Here is a 20,689-nt window from a genome sequence, read left to right on the forward strand (position 1 = left end):
CACACAGAGACACACACAGACACAAACAGACAGATTAACACACTCACTTATGCTGATGGTATAGCTGGGTCTGCTGTGACTCTGTACACACACACATACACAGAGACACACACAGACACAAAGAGACAGATTAACACACTCACTGATGCTGCTGGTATAGCTGGGTCTGCTGTGACTCTGTACACACACACATACACAGAGACACACACAGACACAAAGAGACAGATTAACACACTCACTGATGCTGCTGGTATAGCTGGGTCTGCTGTGACTGTACACACACACACACAGAGACACACACAGACACAAACAGACAGATTAACACACTCACTGATGCTGCTGGTATAGCTGGGTCTGCTGTGACTCTGTACACACACATACACAGAGACACACACAGACACAAAGAGACAGATTAACACACTCACTGATGCTGCTGGTATAGCTGGGTCTGCTGTGACTCTGTACACACACACATACACAGAGACACAGACAGACACAAACAGATAGATTAACACACTCACTGATGCTGCTGGTATAGCTGGGTCTGCTGTGACTCTGTACACACACACATACACAGAGACACACACAGACACAAACAGGCAGATTAACACACTCACTGATGCTGCTGGTATAGCTGGGTCTGCTGTGACTCTGTACACACACACATACACAGAGACACACACAGACACAAACAGGCAGATTAACACACTCACTGATGCTGCTGGCATAGCTGGGTCTGCTGTGACTCTGTACACACACACATACACAGAGACACACACAGACACAAACAGACAGATTAACACACTCACTGATGCCGCTGGTATAGCTGGGTCTGCTGTGACTCTGTACACACACATACACAGAGACACACACAGACACAAACAGACAGATTAACACACTCACTGATGCTGCTGGTATAGCTGGGTCTGCTGTGACTCTGTACACACACACATACACAGAGACACACACAGACACAAACAGGCAGATTAACACACTCACTGATGCTGCTGGTATAGCTGGGTCTGCTGTGACTCTGTACACACACACACATACACAGAGACACACACAGACACAAACAGACAGATTAACACACTCACTGATGCTGCTGGTATAGCTGGGTCTGCTGTGACTCTGTACACACACACATACACAGAGACACACACAGACACAAAGAGACAGATTAACACACTCACTGATGCTGCTGGTATAGCTGGGTCTGCTGTGACTCTGTACACACACACATACACAGAGACACACACAGACACAAAGAGATATATTAACACACTCACTGATGCTGCTGGTATAGCTGGGTCTGCTGTGACTCTGTACACACACACATACACAGAGACACACACAGACGCAAACAGACAGATTAACATACTCACTGATGCTGCTGGTATAGCTGGGTCTGCTGTGACTCTGTACACACACACATACACAGAGACACACACAGACGCAAACAGACAGATTAACATACTCACTGATGCTGCTGGTATAGCTGGGTCTGCTGTGACTCTGTACACACACACATACACAGAGACACACACAGACACAAACAAACAGATTAACACACTCACTGATGCTGCTGGTATAGCTGGGTCTGCTGTGACTCTGTACACACACACATACACAGAGACACACACAGACACAAACAGACAGATTAACACACTCACTGATGCTGCTGGTATAGCTGGGTCTGCTGTGACTCTGTACACACACACATACACAGAGACACACACAGACACAAACAGACAGATTAACACACTCACTGATGCTGCTGGTATAGCTGGGTCTGCTGTGACTCTGTACACACACACACACAGAGACACACACAGACACAAAGAGACAGATTAACACACTCACTGATGCTGCTGGTATAGCTGGGTCTGCTGTGACTCTGTACACACACACATACACAGAGACACACACAGACACAAAGAGACAGATTAACACACTCACTGATGCTGCTGGTATAGCTGGGTCTGCTGTGACTCTGTACACACACACACATACACAGAGACACACACAGACACAAACAGACAGATTAACACACTCACTGATGCTGCTGGTATAGCTGGGTCTGCTGTGACTCTGTACACACACACATACACAGAGACACACACAGACACAAAGAGACAGATTAACACACTCACTGATGCTGCTGGTATAGCTGGGTCTGCTGTGACTCTGTACACACACACATACACAGAGACACACACAGACACAAACAGACAGATTAACACACTCACTGATGCTGCTGGTATAGCTGGGTCTGCTGTGACTCTGTACACACACACATACACAGAGACACACACAGACACAAAGAGACAGATTAACACACTCACTGATGCTGCTGGTATAGCTGGGTCTGCTGTGACTCTGTACACACACACACATACACAGAGACACACACAGACACAAACAGACAGATTAACACACTCACTGATGCTGCTGGTATAGCTGGGTCTGCTGTGACTCTGTACACACACACATACACAGAGACACACACAGACACAAAGAGACAGATTAACACACTCACTGATGCTGCTGGTATAGCTGGGTCTGCAGTGACTCTGTACACACACACACAGAGACACACACAGACACAAACAGACAGATTAACACACTCACTGATGCTGCTGGTATAGCTGGGTCTGCTGTGACTCTGTACACACACACATACACAGAGACACACACAGACACAAAGAGACACATTAACACACTCACTGATGCTGCTGGTATAGCTGGGTCTGCTGTGACTCTGTACACACACACACACAGAGACACACACAGACACAAACAGACAGATTAACACACTCACTGATGCTGCTGGTATAGCTGGGTCTGCTGTGACTCTGTACACACACACATACACAGAGACACACACAGACACAAACAGACAGATTAACACACTCACTGATGCTGCTTGTATAGCTGGGTCTGCTGTGACTCTGTACACACACACACACAGAGACACACACAGACACAAACAGACAGATTAACACACTCACTGATGCTGCTGGTATAGCTGGGTCTGCTGTGACTCTGTACACACACACATACACAGAGACACACACAGACACAAACAGACAGATTAACACACTCACTGATGCTACTGGTATAGCTGGGTCTGCTGTGACTCTGTACACACACACATACACAGAGACACACACAGACACAAAGAGACAGATTAACACACTCACTGATGCTGCTGGTATAGCTGGGTCTGCTGTGACTCTGTACACACACACATACACAGAGACACACACAGACACAAACAGACAGATTAACACACTCACTGATGCTGCTGGTATAGCTGGGTCTGCTGTGACTCTATACACACACACACATACACAGAGACACACACAGACACAAACAGGCAGATTAACACACTCACTGATGCTGCTGGTATAGCTGGGTCTGCTGTGACTCTGTACACACACACACACAGAGACACACACAGACACAAACAGACAGATTAACACACTCACTTATGCTGATGGTATAGCTGGGTCTGCTGTGACTCTGTACACACACACATACACAGAGACACACACAGACACAAAGAGACAGATTAACACACTCACTGATGCTGCTGGTATAGCTGGGTCTGCTGTGACTCTGTACACACACACATACACAGAGACACACACAGACACAAAGAGACAGATTAACACACTCACTGATGCTGCTGGTATAGCTGGGTCTGCTGTGACTGTACACACACACACACAGAGACACACACAGACACAAACAGACAGATTAACACACTCACTGATGCTGCTGGTATAGCTGGGTCTGCTGTGACTCTGTACACACACACATACACAGAGACACACACAGACACAAACAAACAGATTAACACACTCACTGATGCTGCTGGTATAGCTGGGTCTGCTGTGACTCTGTACACACACACATACACAGAGACACACACAGACACAAACAGACAGATTAACACACTCACTGATGCTGCTGGTATAGCTGGGTCTGCTGTAACTCTGTACACACACACATACACAGAGACACACACAGACACAAAGAGACAGATTAACACACTCACTGATGCTGCTGGTATAGCTGGGTCTGCTGTGACTCTGTACACACACACACACACAGAGACACACACAGACACAAACAGACAGATTAACACACTCACTGATGCTGCTGGTATAGCTGGGTCTGCTGTGACTCTGTACACACACACACAGAGACACACACAGACACAAACAGACAGATTAACACACTCACTGATGCTGCTGGTATAGCTGGGTCTGCTGTGACTCTGTACACACACACATACACAGAGACACACACAGACACAAACAGACAGATTAACACACTCACTGATGCTGCTGGTATAGCTGGGTCTGCTGTGACTCTGTACACACACACACACACAGAGACACACACAGACACAAAGAGACAGATTAACACACTCACTGATGCTGCTGGTATAGCTGGGTCTGCTGTGACTCTGTACACACACACACACAGAGACACACACAGACACAAACAGACAGATTAACACACTCACTGATGCTGCTGGTATAGCTGGGTCTGCTGTGACTCTGTACACACACACATACACAGAGACACACACAGACACAAACAGACAGATTAACACACTCACTGATGCTGCTGGTATAGCTGGGTCTGCTGTGACTCTGTACACACACACACACAGAGACACACACAGACACAAACAGACAGATTAACACACTCACTGATGCTGCTGGTATAGCTGGGTCTGCTGTGACTCTGTACACACACACATACACAGAGACACACACAGACACAAACAGACAGATTAACACACTCACTGATGCTGCTTGTATAGCTGGGTCTGCCGTGACTCTGTACACACACACACACAGAGACACACACAGACACAAACAGACAGATTAACACACTCACTGATGCTGCTGGTATAGCTGGGTCTGCTGTGACTCTGTACACACACACATACACAGAGACACACACAGACACAAACAGACAGATTAACACACTCACTGATGATGCTGGTATAGCTGGGTCTGCTGTGACTCTGTACACACACACATACACAGAGACACACACAGACACAAAGAGACAGATTAACACACTCACTGATGCTGCTGGTATAGCTGGGTCTGCTGTGACTCTGTACACACACACATACACAGAGACACACACAGACACAAACAGACAGATTAACACACTCACTGATGCTGCTGGTATAGCTGGGTCTGCTGTGACTCTATACACACACACATACACAGAGACACACACAGACACAAACAGGCAGATTAACACACTCACTGATGCTGCTGGTATAGCTGGGTCTGCTGTGACTCTGTACACACACACATACACAGAGACACACACAGACACAAACAAACAGATTAACACACTCACTGATGCTGCTGGTATAGCTGGGTCTGCTGTGACTCTGTACACACACACATACACAGAGACACACACAGACACAAACAGACAGATTAACACACTCACTGATGCTGCTGGTATAGCTGGGTCTGCTGTGACTCTGTACACACACACATACACAGAGACACACACAGACACAAACAGACAGATTAACACACTCACTGATGCTGCTGGTATAGCTGGGTCTGCTGTGACTCTGTACACACACACATACACAGAGACACACACAGACACAAACAGACAGATTAATACACTCACTGATGCTGCTGGTATAGCTGGGTCTGCTGTGACTCTGTACACACACACACACACAGAGACACACACAGACACAAAGAGACAGATTAACACACTCACTGATGCTGCTGGTATAGCTGGGTCTGCTGTGACTCTGTACACACACACACACAGAGACACACACAGACACAAACAGACAGATTAACACACTCACTGATGCTGCTGGTATAGCTGGGTCTGCTGTGACTCTGTACACACACACATACACAGAGACACACACAGACACAAACAGACAGATTAACACACTCACTGATGCTGCTGGTATAGCTGGGTCTGCTGTGACTCTGTACACACACACACACAGAGACACACACAGACACAAACAGACAGATTAACACACTCACTGATGCTGCTGGTATAGCTGGGTCTGCTGTGACTCTGTACACACACACATACACAGAGACACACACAGACACAAACAGACAGATTAACACACTCACTGATGCTGCTTGTATAACTGGGTCTGCCGTGACTCTGTACACACACACACACACAGACACACACAGACACAAACAGACAGATTAACACACTCACTGATGCTGCTGGAATAGCTGGGTCTGCTGTGACTCTGTACACACACACATACACAGAGACACACACAGACACAAACAGACAGATTAACACACTCACTGATGATGCTGGTATAGCTGGGTCTGCTGTGACTCTGTACACACACACATACACAGAGACACACACAGACACAAAGAGACAGATTAACACACTCACTGATGCTGCTGGTATAGCTGGGTCTGCTGTGACTCTGTACACACACACATACACAGAGACACACACAGACACAAAGAGACAGATTAACACACTCACTGATGCTGCTGGTATAGCTGGGTCTGCTGTGACTGTACACACACACACACAGAGACACACACAGACACAAACAGACAGATTAACACACTCACTGATGCTGCTGGTATAGCTGGGTCTGCTGTGACTCTGTACACACACACATACACAGAGACACACACAGACACAAACAAACAGATTAACACACTCACTGATGCTGCTGGTATAGCTGGGTCTGCTGTGACTCTGTACACACACACATACACAGAGACACACACAGACACAAACAGACAGATTAACACACTCACTGATGCTGCTGGTATAGCTGGGTCTGCTGTGACTCTGTACACACACACATACACAGAGACACACACAGACACAAAGAGACAGATTAACACACTCACTGATGCTGCTGGTATAGCTGGGTCTGCTGTGACTCTGTACACACACACACACACAGAGACACACACAGACACAAACAGACAGATTAACACACTCACTGATGCTGCTGGTATAGCTGGGTCTGCTGTGACTCTGTACACACACACACAGAGACACACACAGACACAAACAGACAGATTAACACAATCACTGATGCTGCTGGTATAGCTGGGTCTGCTGTGACTCTGTACACACACACATACACAGAGACACACACAGACACAAACAGACAGATTAACACACTCACTGATGCTGCTGGTATAGCTGGGTCTGCTGTGACTCTGTACACACACACACACACAGAGACACACACAGACACAAAGAGACAGATTAACACACTCACTGATGCTGCTGGTATAGCTGGGTCTGCTGTGACTCTGTACACACACACACACAGAGACACACACAGACACAAACAGACAGATTAACACACTCACTGATGCTGCTGGTATAGCTGGGTCTGCTGTGACTCTGTACACACACACATACACAGAGACACACACAGACACAAACAGACAGATTAACACACTCACTGATGCTGCTGGTATAGCTGGGTCTGCTGTGACTCTGTACACACACACACACAGAGACACACACAGACACAAACAGACAGATTAACACACTCACTGATGCTGCTGGTATAGCTGGGTCTGCTGTGACTCTGTACACACACACATACACAGAGACACACACAGACACAAACAGACAGATTAACACACTCACTGATGCTGCTTGTATAGCTGGGTCTGCCGTGACTCTGTACACACACACACACAGAGACACACACAGACACAAACAGACAGATTAACACACTCACTGATGCTGCTGGTATAGCTGGGTCTGCTGTGACTCTGTACACACACACATACACAGAGACACACACAGACACAAACAGACAGATTAACACACTCACTGATGATGCTGGTATAGCTGGGTCTGCTGTGACTCTGTACACACACACATACACAGAGACACACACAGACACAAAGAGACAGATTAACACACTCACTGATGCTGCTGGTATAGCTGGGTCTGCTGTGACTCTGTACACACACACATACACAGAGACACACACAGACACAAACAGACAGATTAACACACTCACTGATGCTGCTGGTATAGCTGGGTCTGCTGTGACTCTATACACACACACATACACAGAGACACACACAGACACAAACAGGCAGATTAACACACTCACTGATGCTGCTGGTATAGCTGGGTCTGCTGTGACTCTGTACACACACACATACACAGAGACACACACAGACACAAACAAACAGATTAACACACTCACTGATGCTGCTGGTATAGCTGGGTCTGCTGTGACTCTGTACACACACACATACACAGAGACACACACAGACACAAACAGACAGATTAACACACTCACTGATGCTGCTGGTATAGCTGGGTCTGCTGTGACTCTGTACACACACACATACACAGAGACACACACAGACACAAACAGACAGATTAACACACTCACTGATGCTGCTGGTATAGCTGGGTCTGCTGTGACTCTGTACACACACACATACACAGAGACACACACAGACACAAACAGACAGATTAACACACTCACTGATGCTGCTGGTATAGCTGGGTCTGCTGTGACTCTGTACACACACACACACACAGAGACACACACAGACACAAAGAGACAGATTAACACACTCACTGATGCTGCTGGTATAGCTGGGTCTGCTGTGACTCTGTACACACACACACACAGAGACACACACAGACACAAACAGACAGATTAACACACTCACTGATGCTGCTGGTATAGCTGGGTCTGCTGTGACTCTGTACACACACACATACACAGAGACACACACAGACACAAACAGACAGATTAACACACTCACTGATGCTGCTGGTATAGCTGGGTCTGCTGTGACTCTGTACACACACACACACAGAGACACACACAGACACAAACAGACAGATTAACACACTCACTGATGCTGCTGGTATAGCTGGGTCTGCTGTGACTCTGTACACACACACATACACAGAGACACACACAGACACAAACAGACAGATTAACACACTCACTGATGCTGCTTGTATAACTGGGTCTGCCGTGACTCTGTACACACACACACACACAGACACACACAGACACAAACAGACAGATTAACACACTCACTGATGCTGCTGGAATAGCTGGGTCTGCTGTGACTCTGTACACACACACATACACAGAGACACACACAGACACAAACAGACAGATTAACACACTCACTGATGATGCTGGTATAGCTGGGTCTGCTGTGACTCTGTACACACACACATACACAGAGACACACACAGACACAAAGAGACAGATTAACACACTCACTGATGCTGCTGGTATAGCTGGGTCTGCTGTGACTCTGTACACACACACATACACAGAGACACACACAGACACAAACAGACAGATTAACACACTCACTGATGCTGCTGGTATAGCTGGGTCTGCTGTGACTCTATACACACACACATACACAGAGACACACACAGACACAAACAGGCAGATTAACACACTCACTGATGCTGCTGGTATAGCTGGGTCTGCTGTGACTCTGTACACACACACATACACAGAGACACACACAGACACAAACAAACAGATTAACACACTCACTGATGCTGCTGGTATAGCTGGGTCTGCTGTGACTCTGTACACACACACATACACAGAGACACACACAGACACAAACAGACAGATTAACACACTCACTGATGCTGCTGGTATAGCTGGGTCTGCTGTGACTCTGTACACACACACATACACAGAGACACACACAGACACAAAGAGACAGATTAACACACTCACTGATGTTGCTGGTATAGCTGGGTCTGCTGTGACTCTGTACACACACACACACAGAGACACACACAGACACAAACAGACAGATTAACACACTCACTGATGCTGCTGGTATAGCTGGGTCTGCTGTGACTCTGTACACACACACATACACAGAGACACACACAGACACAAAGAGACAGATTAACACACTCACTGATGCTGCTGGTATAGCTGGGTCTGCTGTGACTCTGTACACACACACACACAGAGACACACACAGACACAAACAGACAGATTAACACACTCACTGATGCTGCTGGTATAGCTGGGTCTGCTGTGACTCTGTACACACACACATACACAGAGACACACACAGACACAAACAGACAGATTAACACACTCACTGATGCTGCTGGTATAGCTGGGTCTGCTGTGACTCTGTACACACACACACACAGAGACACACACAGACACAAACAGACAGATTAACACACTCACTGATGCTGCTGGTATAGCTGGGTCTGCTGTGACTCTGTACACACACACATACACAGAGACACACACAGACACAAACAGACAGATTAACACACTCACTGATGCTGCTTGTATAGCTGGGTCTGCCGTGACTCTGTACACACACACACACAGAGACACACACAGACACAAACAGACAGATTAACACACTCACTGATGCTGCTGGTATAGCTGGGTCTGCTGTGACTCTGTACACACACACATACACAGAGACACACACAGACACAAACAGACAGATTAACACACTCACTGATGATGCTGGTATAGCTGGGTCTGCTGTGACTCTGTACACACACACATACACAGAGACACACACAGACACAAAGAGACAGATTAACACACTCACTGATGCTGCTGGTATAGCTGGGTCTGCTGTGACTCTGTACACACACACATACACAGAGACACACACAGACACAAACAGACAGATTAACACACTCACTGATGCTGCTGGTATAGCTGGGTCTGCTGTGACTCTATACACACACACATACACAGAGACACACACAGACACAAACAGGCAGATTAACACACTCACTGATGCTGCTGGTATAGCTGGGTCTGCTGTGACTCTGTACACACACACATACACAGAGACACACACAGACACAAACAGACAGATTAACACACTCACTGATGCTGCTGGTATAGCTGGGTCTGCTGTGACTCTGTACACACACACATACACAGAGACACACAGACACAAACAGGCAGATTAACACACTCACTGATGCTGCTGGTATAGCTGGGTCTGCTGTGACTCTGTACACACACACACATACACAGAGACACACACAGACACAAACAGGCAGATTAACACACTCACTGATGTTGCTGGTATAGCTGGGTCTGCTGTGACTCTGTACACACACACATACACAGAGACACACAGAGACACACACAGACACAAACAGGCAGATTAACTCACTGATGCTGCTGGTATAGCTGGGTCTGCTGTGACTCTGTACACACACACATACACAGAGACACACACAGACACAAACAGGCAGATTAACACACTCACTGATGCTGCTGGTATAGCTGGGTCTGCTGTGACTCTGTACACACACATACACAGAGACACACACAGACACAAACAGGCAGATTAACACACTCACTGATGCTGCTGGTATAGCTGGGTCTGCTGTGACTCTGTACACACACACATACACAGAGACACACACAGACACAAAGAGACAGATTAACACACTCACTGATGCTGCTGGTATAGCTGGGTCCGCTGTGACTCTGTACACACACACACATACACAGAGACACACACAGACACAAACAGACAGATTAACACACTCACTGATGCTGCTGGTATAGCTGGGTCTGCTGTGACTCTGAAACTCGCTGAGCTGACGCTTGCCGTCGCAAGCCAATCGCCGCATCGATTCCTCGACATCTAAAGTCGGCGCGATTTCTCTTCCCGTCGAATCCTGCCTGCTTGATGAGAAATCGACCAATCGCCGAAGAGATTCTACGGAATCTACGCCCAGCAACGCGGCGATTTTCGACCGTCGCTGAATCGACCGTCGCGATTCCATTAGGCGACTCCGACCTCCGTCGACTCCGTCTCGCGTTCCCGACGGCGGCCATGGAGGCAGCGCGGAGTGGCGGAGTGGCGAGGCGCTGCGATGATGACGACAACAACAACGATGACGACAACAACGATGATGACAACAACAACGATGACGACAACAACGATGATGACGATGACAACAACGATGACGATGACGACGAGCTCACCGTCCAGACCGCAAATTTAATCTCCGGCTACGCCGCTCACCTGGCACAGACGGAGCAACAACAACAACAGCAACAACAACAACAGCAGCAACAACAACAACAGCAACAACAACAACCGCAGCAGCAACTTTGTGCCGCTTCACAGCTCCTGGAGAGCGTCGGGGATTCTCTCCTGGAGCAGCACCGCGCCGCCTTCTCGGCCATGGTGAGCCGCCTGGTGGTGGTGGTGGCGGAGGAGGCCGAGGATCTGCGCGGCTCGGCGCTCGCCGTGGCCCGGGAGATGTTCTCCGACAGGCGCGTGAGCTGGGGCCGCGTGGTGGCGCTGGCGGTGTTCTGCGCGCTGCTCCTCAAGAGGCTCAAGGAAGCCGCCGGCGGCGGCGACAGGGAGCGGAGGGCGGGGAGAGACGCCGAGGCGAGGGCCTCCGTGGCCCACGAGGTGGCCGCTTTCCTGGTGGCCTCGCGGAGCAGCAGGAGGGCCTGGTTCGTGCGCCAGGGAGGCTGGGTGAGACACGCGCTGTGGACACGTGACACCACCTGCTGTGGACACGTGACACCACCTGCTGTGGACACGTGCCACCTGCTGTGGACACGTGACACCTGCTGCTGCTGGTGGTGGTCATTGATTAGTGGTGGTGGTGGTGAGTGGAGATGTGTGACCTGGTGGTTGTCATTGATTAGTGGTGGTGGTGAGTGGAGATGTGTGATGTGGTTGTCATTGATTAGTGGTGGTGGTGGTGAGTGGAGATGTGTGACGTGGTTTTCATTGATTAGTGGTGGTGGTGAGTGGAGATGTGTGACGTGGTTGTGATTGATTAGTGGTGGTGGTGAGTGGAGATGTGTGATGTGGTGGTTGTCATTGATTAGTGGTGGTGGTGAGTGGAGATGTGTGATGTGGTTGTCATTTATTAGAGGTGGTGGTGGTGAGTGGAGATGTGTGACCTGGTGGTTGTCATTGATTAGTGGTGGTGAGTAGAGATGTGTGACGTGGTTGTCATTGATTAGTGGTGGTGGTGAGTGGAGATGTGTGATGTGGTGGTTGTCATTGATTAGTGGTGGTGGTGGTGAGTGGAGATGTGTGATGTGGTTGTGATTGATTAGTGGTGGTGGTGGTGAGTGGAGATGTGTGACGTGGTTGTCATTGATTAGTGGTGGTGGTGCGTGGAGATGTACCACGTGGTTGTGATTGATTAGTGGTGGTGGTGAGTGGAGATGTGTGACGTGGTTGTCATTGATTAGTGGTGGTGGTGAGTGGAGATGTGTGACGTGGTTGTGATTGATTAGTGGTGGTGGTGGTGAGTGGAGATGTGTGACGTGGTTGTCATTGATTAGTGGTGGTGGTGAGTGGAGATGTGTGACCTGGTGGTTGTCATTGATTAGTGGTGGTGAGTGGAGATGTGTGACCTGGTGGTGGTCATTGATTAGTGGTGGTGGTGTTAGTGGTGAGTGGAGATGTGTGACGTGGTTGTCATTGATTAGTGGTGGTGGTGAGTGGAGATGTACCACGTGGTTGTGATTGATTAGTGGTGGTGGTGGTGAGTGGAGATGTGTGATGTGGTTGTCATTGATTAGTGGTGGTGAGTAGAGATGTGTGACCTGGTGGTTGTCATTGATTAGTGGTGGTGGTGGTGAGTGGAGATGTGTGACGTGGTTGTCATTGATTAGTGGTGGTGGTGAGTGGAGATGTGTGACCTGGTGGTTGTAATTGATTAGTGGTGGTGGTGGTGAGTGGAGATGTGTGATGTGGTTGTCATTGATTAGTGGTGGTGAGTGGAGATGTGTGATGTGGTTGTCATTGATTAGTGGTGGTGGTGAGTGGAGATGTGTGACCTGGTGGTTGTCATTGATTAGTGGTGGTGGTGAGTGGAGATGTGTGACCTGGTGGTTGTCATTGATTAGTGGTGGTGGTGGTGGTGAGTGGAGATGTGTGACGTGGTTGTCATTGATTAGTGGTGGTGGTGAGTGGAGATGTGTGACATGGTTGTCATTGATTAGTGGTGGTGGTGAGTGGAGATGTGTGATGTGGTTGTGATTGATTAGTGGTGGTGGTGAGTGGAGATGTGTGACGTGGTTGTCATTGATTAGTGGTGGTGGTGGTGAGTGGAGATGTGTGACGTGGTTGTCATTGATTAGTGGTGGTGGTGAGTGGAGATGTGTGACCTGGTGGTTGTCATTGATTAGTGGTGGTGAGTGGAGATGTGTGACCTGGTGGTGGTCATTGATTAGTGGTGGTGGTGTTAGTGGTGAGTGGAGATGTGTGACGTGGTTGTCATTGATTAGTGGTGGTGGTGAGTGGAGATGTACCACGTGGTTGTGATTGATTAGTGGTGGTGGTGGTGAGTGGAGATGTGTGATGTGGTTGTCATTGATTAGTGGTGGTGAGTGGAGATGTGTGACCTGGTGGTTGTCATTGATTAGTGGTGGTGGTGGTGAGTGGAGATGTGTGACGTGGTTGTCATTGATTAGTGGTGGTGGTGAGTGGAGATGTGTGACCTGGTGGTTGTCATTGATTAGTGGTGGTGGTGAGTGGAGATGTGTGACCTGGTGGTTGTAATTGATTAGTGGTGGTGGTGGTGAGTGGAGATGTGTGATGTGGTTGTCATTGATTAGTGGTGGTGAGTGGAGATGTGTGATGTGGTTATCATTGATTAGTGGTGGTGGTGAGTGGAGATGTGTGACCTGGTGGTTGTCATTGATTAGTGGTGGTGGTGAGTGGAGATGTGTGACCTGGTGGTTGTCATTGATTAGTGGTGGTGGTGGTGAGTGGAGATGTGTGACGTGGTTGTCATTGATTAGTGGTGGTGGTGAGTGGAGATGTGTGACGTGGTTGTCATTGATTAGTGGTGGTGGTGAGTGGAGATGTGTGATGTGGTTGTGATTGATTAGTGGTGGTGGTGAGTGGAGATGTGTGACGTGGTTGTCATTGATTAGTGGTGGTGGTGGTGAGTGGAGATGTACCACGTGGTTGTGATTGTTTAGTGGTGGTGGTGAGCGGAGATGTGTGACGTGGTTGTGATTGATTAGTGGTGGTGGTGAGTGGAGATGTGTGACGTGGTTGTCATTGATTAGTGGTGGTGGTGAGTGGAGATGTGTGACGTGGTTGTCATTGATTAGTGGTGGTGGTGAGTGGAGATGTGTGACGTGGTTGTCATTGATTAGTGGTGGTGGTGAGTGGAGATGTGTGACCTGGTGGTTGTCATTGATTAGTGGTGGTGAGTGGAGATGTGTGACCTGGTGGTTGTCATTGATTAGTGGTGGTGGTGGTGAGTGGAGATGTGTGACCTGGTGGTTGTCATTGATTAGTGGTGGTGGTGAGTGGAGATGTGTGACGTGGTTGTCATTGATTAGTGGTGGTGGTGGTGAGTGGAGATGTGCCACGTGGTGGTCATTGATTAGTGGTGGTAGTGGTGGTGGTGAGTGGAGATGTGTGATGTGGTTGTCATTGATTAGTGGTGGTGGTGGTGAGTGGAGATGTGTGACGTGGTTGTCATTGATTAGTGGTGGTGGTGATGAGTGGAGATGTGTGACCTGGTGGTTGTCATTGATTACTGGTGGTGGTGAGTGGAGATGTGTGACGTGGTTGTCATTGATTAGTGGTGGTGGTGGTGAGTGGAGATGTACCACGTGGTTGTGATTGTTTAGTGGTGGTGGTGGTGGTGAGCGGAGATGTGTGACGTGGTTGTGATTGATTAGTGGTGGTGGTGAGTGGAGATGTGTGACGTGGTTGTGATTAATTAGTGGTGGTGGTGAGTGGAGATGTGTGACGTGGTTGTCATTGATTAGTGGTGGTGGTGGTGAGTGGAGATGTGTGACGTGGTTGTCATTGATTAGTGGTGGTGGTGAGTGGAGATGTGTGACCTGGTGGTTGTCATTGATTAGTGGTGGTGGTGGTGAGTGGAGATGTGTGACCTGGTGGTTGTCATTGATTAGTGGTGGTGGTGGTGAGTGGAGATGTGTGACCTGGTGGTTGTCATTGATTAGTGGTGGTGGTGGTGAGTGGAGATGTGTGACCTGGTGGTTGTCATTGATTAGTGGTGGTGGTGGTGAGTGGAGATGTGTGACCTGGTGGTTGTCATTGATTAGTGGTGGTGGTGGTGAGTGGAGATGTGTGACATGGTTGTCATTGATTAGTGGTGGTGGTGGTGGTGAGTGGAGATGTGCCACGTGGTGGTCATTGATTAGTGGTGGTAGTGGTGGTGGTGAGTGGAGATGTGTGATGTGGTTGTCATTGATTAGTGGTGGTGGTGGTGAGTGGAGATGTGTGACGTGGTTGTCATTGATTAGTGGTGGTGGTGATGAGTGGAGATGTGTGACCTGGTGGTTGTCATTGATTAGTGGTGGTGGTGAGTGGAGATGTGTGACGTGGTTGTCATTGATTAGTGGTGGTGGTGAGTGGAGATGTGCGACCTGGTTGTGATTGATTATTGGTGGTGAGTGGAGATGTGCGACCTGGTTGTGATTGATTCGTGGTGGTGAGTGGAGATGGTGGGAACTGTGATTTTGGTGGTGATTATGACGGTGGTGATGGGTTCAGACAGCATGAGGATTATTGAGAATTGGGGGTGGGGGTTGTTGTTTTTTGTTACCAGGCGAGACTGAAGAGAAATTTAACTTGTTTTTTTATTTGAGTTTTGCCAAGTTGCTGCGACGTGTCGTCAGCTTAGACAGCTTGGCGCTTCTGTGTAGAGTAGTGAGCGACTGGCAGTGGAGCGGCTTGTGTGTTGGTTAAATTGTGAGAGACGCCTAATCCCCTCTCTCGGACGGCAGAAATCGCCCTGTCGTTCATACCATCTGTATGTGTTTCTCGCCATTGCCTGTGGGGTCTTCAGCGGGTCCATGTTTTAGGAGAAGCATTTGTTTAAAGCGGTCAAATGTGTAAAAAAACCCAATTCGTCAATCCAAGACCTGCATATTAAGTTTGTGAAAACGCCGTTGCAGAGCAAATGTCCCGCTCTCCTCTTTTCGAACTCGGCAGCTGGGCCCCATCTGCCTCTTGAGCGCCCAGTTGCACCGCCTGTACAATCGCTAGCCGTGCCACTGCCGTTTTCGGGACCGACACCGCGCGCGCGTGCACACGCACACGCACGACCGTACTGACGGCGGATTGCGCTCGTGTTCCCCCGGACGCAGGACGGGTTCGTGCGGGAGTATGCGCGGGAGACGCCCGGCAGAACGCTCAGAAACACGCTGGTGGCCATCGCGGGGTTCGAGGCCATGGCGGGTCTGGCCGCGTTGGGCGTTCGCAAGATCCTCGGCGGTTTCCGCTGAACCTTCCAAGCGGGACGAGGCCCCGATCGTGTCCGGCTCCCGCGCACGGTGTGCCCCACGGCGTCGTCGCCTCCGGCCGAGCTAAACGGAGCACCGCTACCGCGACCGCGGGAAAAACATCGAGACTCTGAACAGACGCGGCACGCCCCCCCCCCACCCCTGCAAAGTTAAATTGTGGTGCTCAACGTTTCCGTGGCGGTAGAGTTTTTGCAAAGATGCAGCTGCAAATGCGCTTTTTTGTTTCACGTGCCGATCTTCGCTGTTCGTTAGTTTCCATTTCGTTAAACCTGCCGCATGGGAGCGATTGCCGCTGGGGTGCGTGGTGCCAAATCGTTGGTTGCATTCCGTGGGGCCTGTCAATGCTTTGTTAATATTTTGAACCTCCGTGCGAGCGAGGTTTTTGCGTCTTCCCAGCGAGAAAAACCCGACGGCTGAATGGAAATTGACGCACGTTGCTCTTGTTGGACGGCAATTATTTTACTTTAATAGAGTCGTTAAATTCACGTTAGTCTGGCTCGATGAGGCAGCATTGTAAGTGTTGGTAAAATTGAGCATTTCGGAAGCACTTATAATTTTTATTATTATTTTATTTAAATACAATTTCAGGACAAGGTGAAAGATTAGAAACGTGTTATATAGTTGCTACCTCGAACACGGCGAGGAATTGAATGACGCTTGCCATCACGGCAGCGTTTTGGCCATAAACAGAGCAATCTGTTCTCGTTGTTTTGCTCTTCACGCAACTCGAGCAAGCGGGAGTTGAATTTGGCAGCGGGCAGCAACAGCCGCTGCAGCGCCTTGCGTGAAATTTGCAGGGTAGCAAAGCCTCAACTTGCAACACAAAAGGTTTAACTTTTTTTCTGCTCGTATGATGTAATATCAGGACTGTGTGGTTACACCGATAGTACCCTTTTATTAGTGCGGGCCTAGAAGGTACACCGAGGAGACGGCTCCCGACCCATCAGGATCCTCCTCCCTGTGCGTGGCCAGGTGAACACGATAGGCAGCTTGGATGGGCCCTATGGTGCGCGGCAGTCTAAGTTTAAAGCCGCGTTTAGAAACGACAAGTCTGGTATCTGGTGTCTGGTTAATCGGAAGTGGGCTACCCCATAAAGTCGCCTTGCAACGGGTGTGCCACTACAAACCAAACTTTGGAGTTGTGAGGTGGCCGGGCCGGTGGGGGGGGGGGGGGGTTTGTGGATTCCTGTCAGGAGTTTTTCTAAACTTAGATTATTGAAAACAGAGAACCCACCACCCCCCCTCCCCCCTGTTTAAAATGGAACTCTGGGTAACCTTTACCCATTGCCCTGTCCTGGATTATATTTCAGTGTACCCTTACCATGCAATAATTACTTGGTTCAGGATAGATCTTTGATATTTTCCTAAGGTAAATCAACGGTGGCAGTTCTACTTGGGTGACACAGCGGGACACAGGCGCCATCGTGGCAACGCACCGCCGTCACCGGCGTGCAGCCCAAGGCGGTCGCTGCAGTTTGCCGGCGGCGGCACAGCACTTGAGAGTTCTGCGGTGAGGAAAAAAAAACAACGCGGCCACGGCTTGTTCAGCCCTGGGCACGGCTCAGTTCCTGCGAGTGGGAAACAAGAGGCATTCGGGTGACACTGCTTTTGCATGTGTAGTGATGCTACCATCACTACGCATGACGCTACCATCACTACGCACGACGCTACCATCACTACGCACGATGCTAGCATCACTAAGCACGACGCTACCATCACTACGCACGACGCTACCATCACTACACACGACGCTACCATCACTACGCACAATGCTACCATCATTACGCACGACGCTACCATCACTACACACGATGCTACCATCACTACACACGATGCTACCATCACTGCGCATGACGCTACCCATCACTACGCACGACGCTACCATCACTACGCACGATGCTACCATCACTACGCACGACGCTATCATCACTACGCATGATGCTACCATCACTGCGTATGATGCTTCCATCACTACGCACGATGCTACCATCACTACGCATGATGCTACCATCACTACGCACGATGCTACCATCACCACGCATGATGCTCGACAATCTTCAGACCTTATTGGTGCTTTCAGTTCCCGCGCCGTCTCTCTCAATACAACAATTAAAGAGTGTCTTGTTTATTTGCCCGACACGTGTTTTATGTTTTACTCTGCCAGTGCTGATTCGATCGTAGCTGAAGTGGAATTGGGGCCAAGAAAGGCGTTCAGTTTACGTGTGCGTTTTTTTTAGATTGTGTGTCTTGTTTATCGTAATCGCCGGCCACGGTCAATCCACTGCTGGATGAAGGCCTCCCCAACCCATCGCCACCTTACGGCCCTGCGATGGTAACGATCCATCCGGAAGCCGATTTCATCGCTCCATCTCTGCGGTGGACGTCATCCCGGGGGGGGGGGGTGTCCCTCTTTTGGCTGCTGCCACACTTAAAAGGCTTGGCAACGCACAACATCGCCTTCGGCGTACCTAGTTGTTTGCTGTTCAGTCCGCTGCTGAATGAGGACATCCCCGTGCTACAGGTCGTGGTAGGTTGGAGCGCCTCGGTAGCGCACACTGGAACTTTGGGAGGGCAAAGCTCTTTATTATTAACACAACAGGTAACTATTAACATGGGGTGGGTGTGACCACCGACCTATCCTCGCTAACGCACACCATCACTCGCAAATGCTCGCTAACACTGGCGCTCTGATACGACTGGCGTGGCCAAGCCAGGGGGGGGGGGGGCTACTGGTTGGCCACGCTGACTTGAGCCTTGACTTCTTCACGAGGCGTCTTCACGAGGCGTCTTCATCCCAGATGCGGAGGCCGCTTATATCCGCCTCGGCGTGGCCCGGGACACGCCCAGGCCATGCCCACCTTCTCAAATCCTCGAGAAGGTGGGCGTGGCGTGGCCCGGGACACGCACAGGCCACGCCCACCTTCTCGAATCCTCGAGAAGGTGGGCGTGGCGTGGGCGTGGCCCGGGACACGCCCAGGCCACGCCCACCTTCTGGAATCCTCGAGAAGGCTCAGCCCCTGGCCACGCGACCCCCCCCCCCCCCCCCCCCCGGTCCTCCTGGGGTCCCCGGCCCCCACGAGGCTTCCTTCACAAGACGTGGATCTTCTTCACCAGCAACACGAAGAACCCCGAGCCCCTCGTGCTCCTCCTGCGATTCTTGTGCCCCGCCCACTCGGTTCTGACACTTGGGGCTGTAGGGGCAAGTGCTGTCACACAGACACAGACAAAGCTACCCCATGTAGCCTTTATCAGGGCTGTAGGGGCAAGTTCTGTCACACAGACAGACCATCTACCCCAGGTAGCCTCTAGCAGGACTGTAGGGGCAAGTGCTGTGAGCAATAGCGCCTATGAAGGCTA

The 20,689-nt window shown here is 49.7% G+C and overlaps 1 protein-coding gene across 1 annotated transcript; it reads left to right on the top strand.

The window, feature by feature from the left end:
* The first annotated feature begins 11,863 nt into the window (after window positions 1–11,863).
* On the top strand, window positions 11,864–19,469 carry LOC142917876 (induced myeloid leukemia cell differentiation protein Mcl-1 homolog). Its single transcript, XM_076062211.1, has 2 exons — window positions 11,864–12,551; window positions 17,177–19,469. The coding sequence occupies exons 1-2, from the start codon at window positions 11,898–11,900 to the stop codon at window positions 17,312–17,314; spliced, it is 792 nt and encodes a 263-aa protein (XP_075918326.1). The 5' UTR covers window positions 11,864–11,897; the 3' UTR covers window positions 17,315–19,469.
* The last annotated feature ends 1,220 nt before the right edge of the window (window positions 19,470–20,689 follow it).

This window comes from Petromyzon marinus, unplaced genomic scaffold (assembly GCF_048934315.1).
Source record: "Petromyzon marinus isolate PM22_M1 ecotype Great Lakes invasive population unplaced genomic scaffold, UKy_Petmar_22M1.pri1.0 PM_G_Scaffold_54, whole genome shotgun sequence".
Taxonomy (NCBI): Eukaryota; Metazoa; Chordata; class Hyperoartia; order Petromyzontiformes; family Petromyzontidae; genus Petromyzon; species Petromyzon marinus.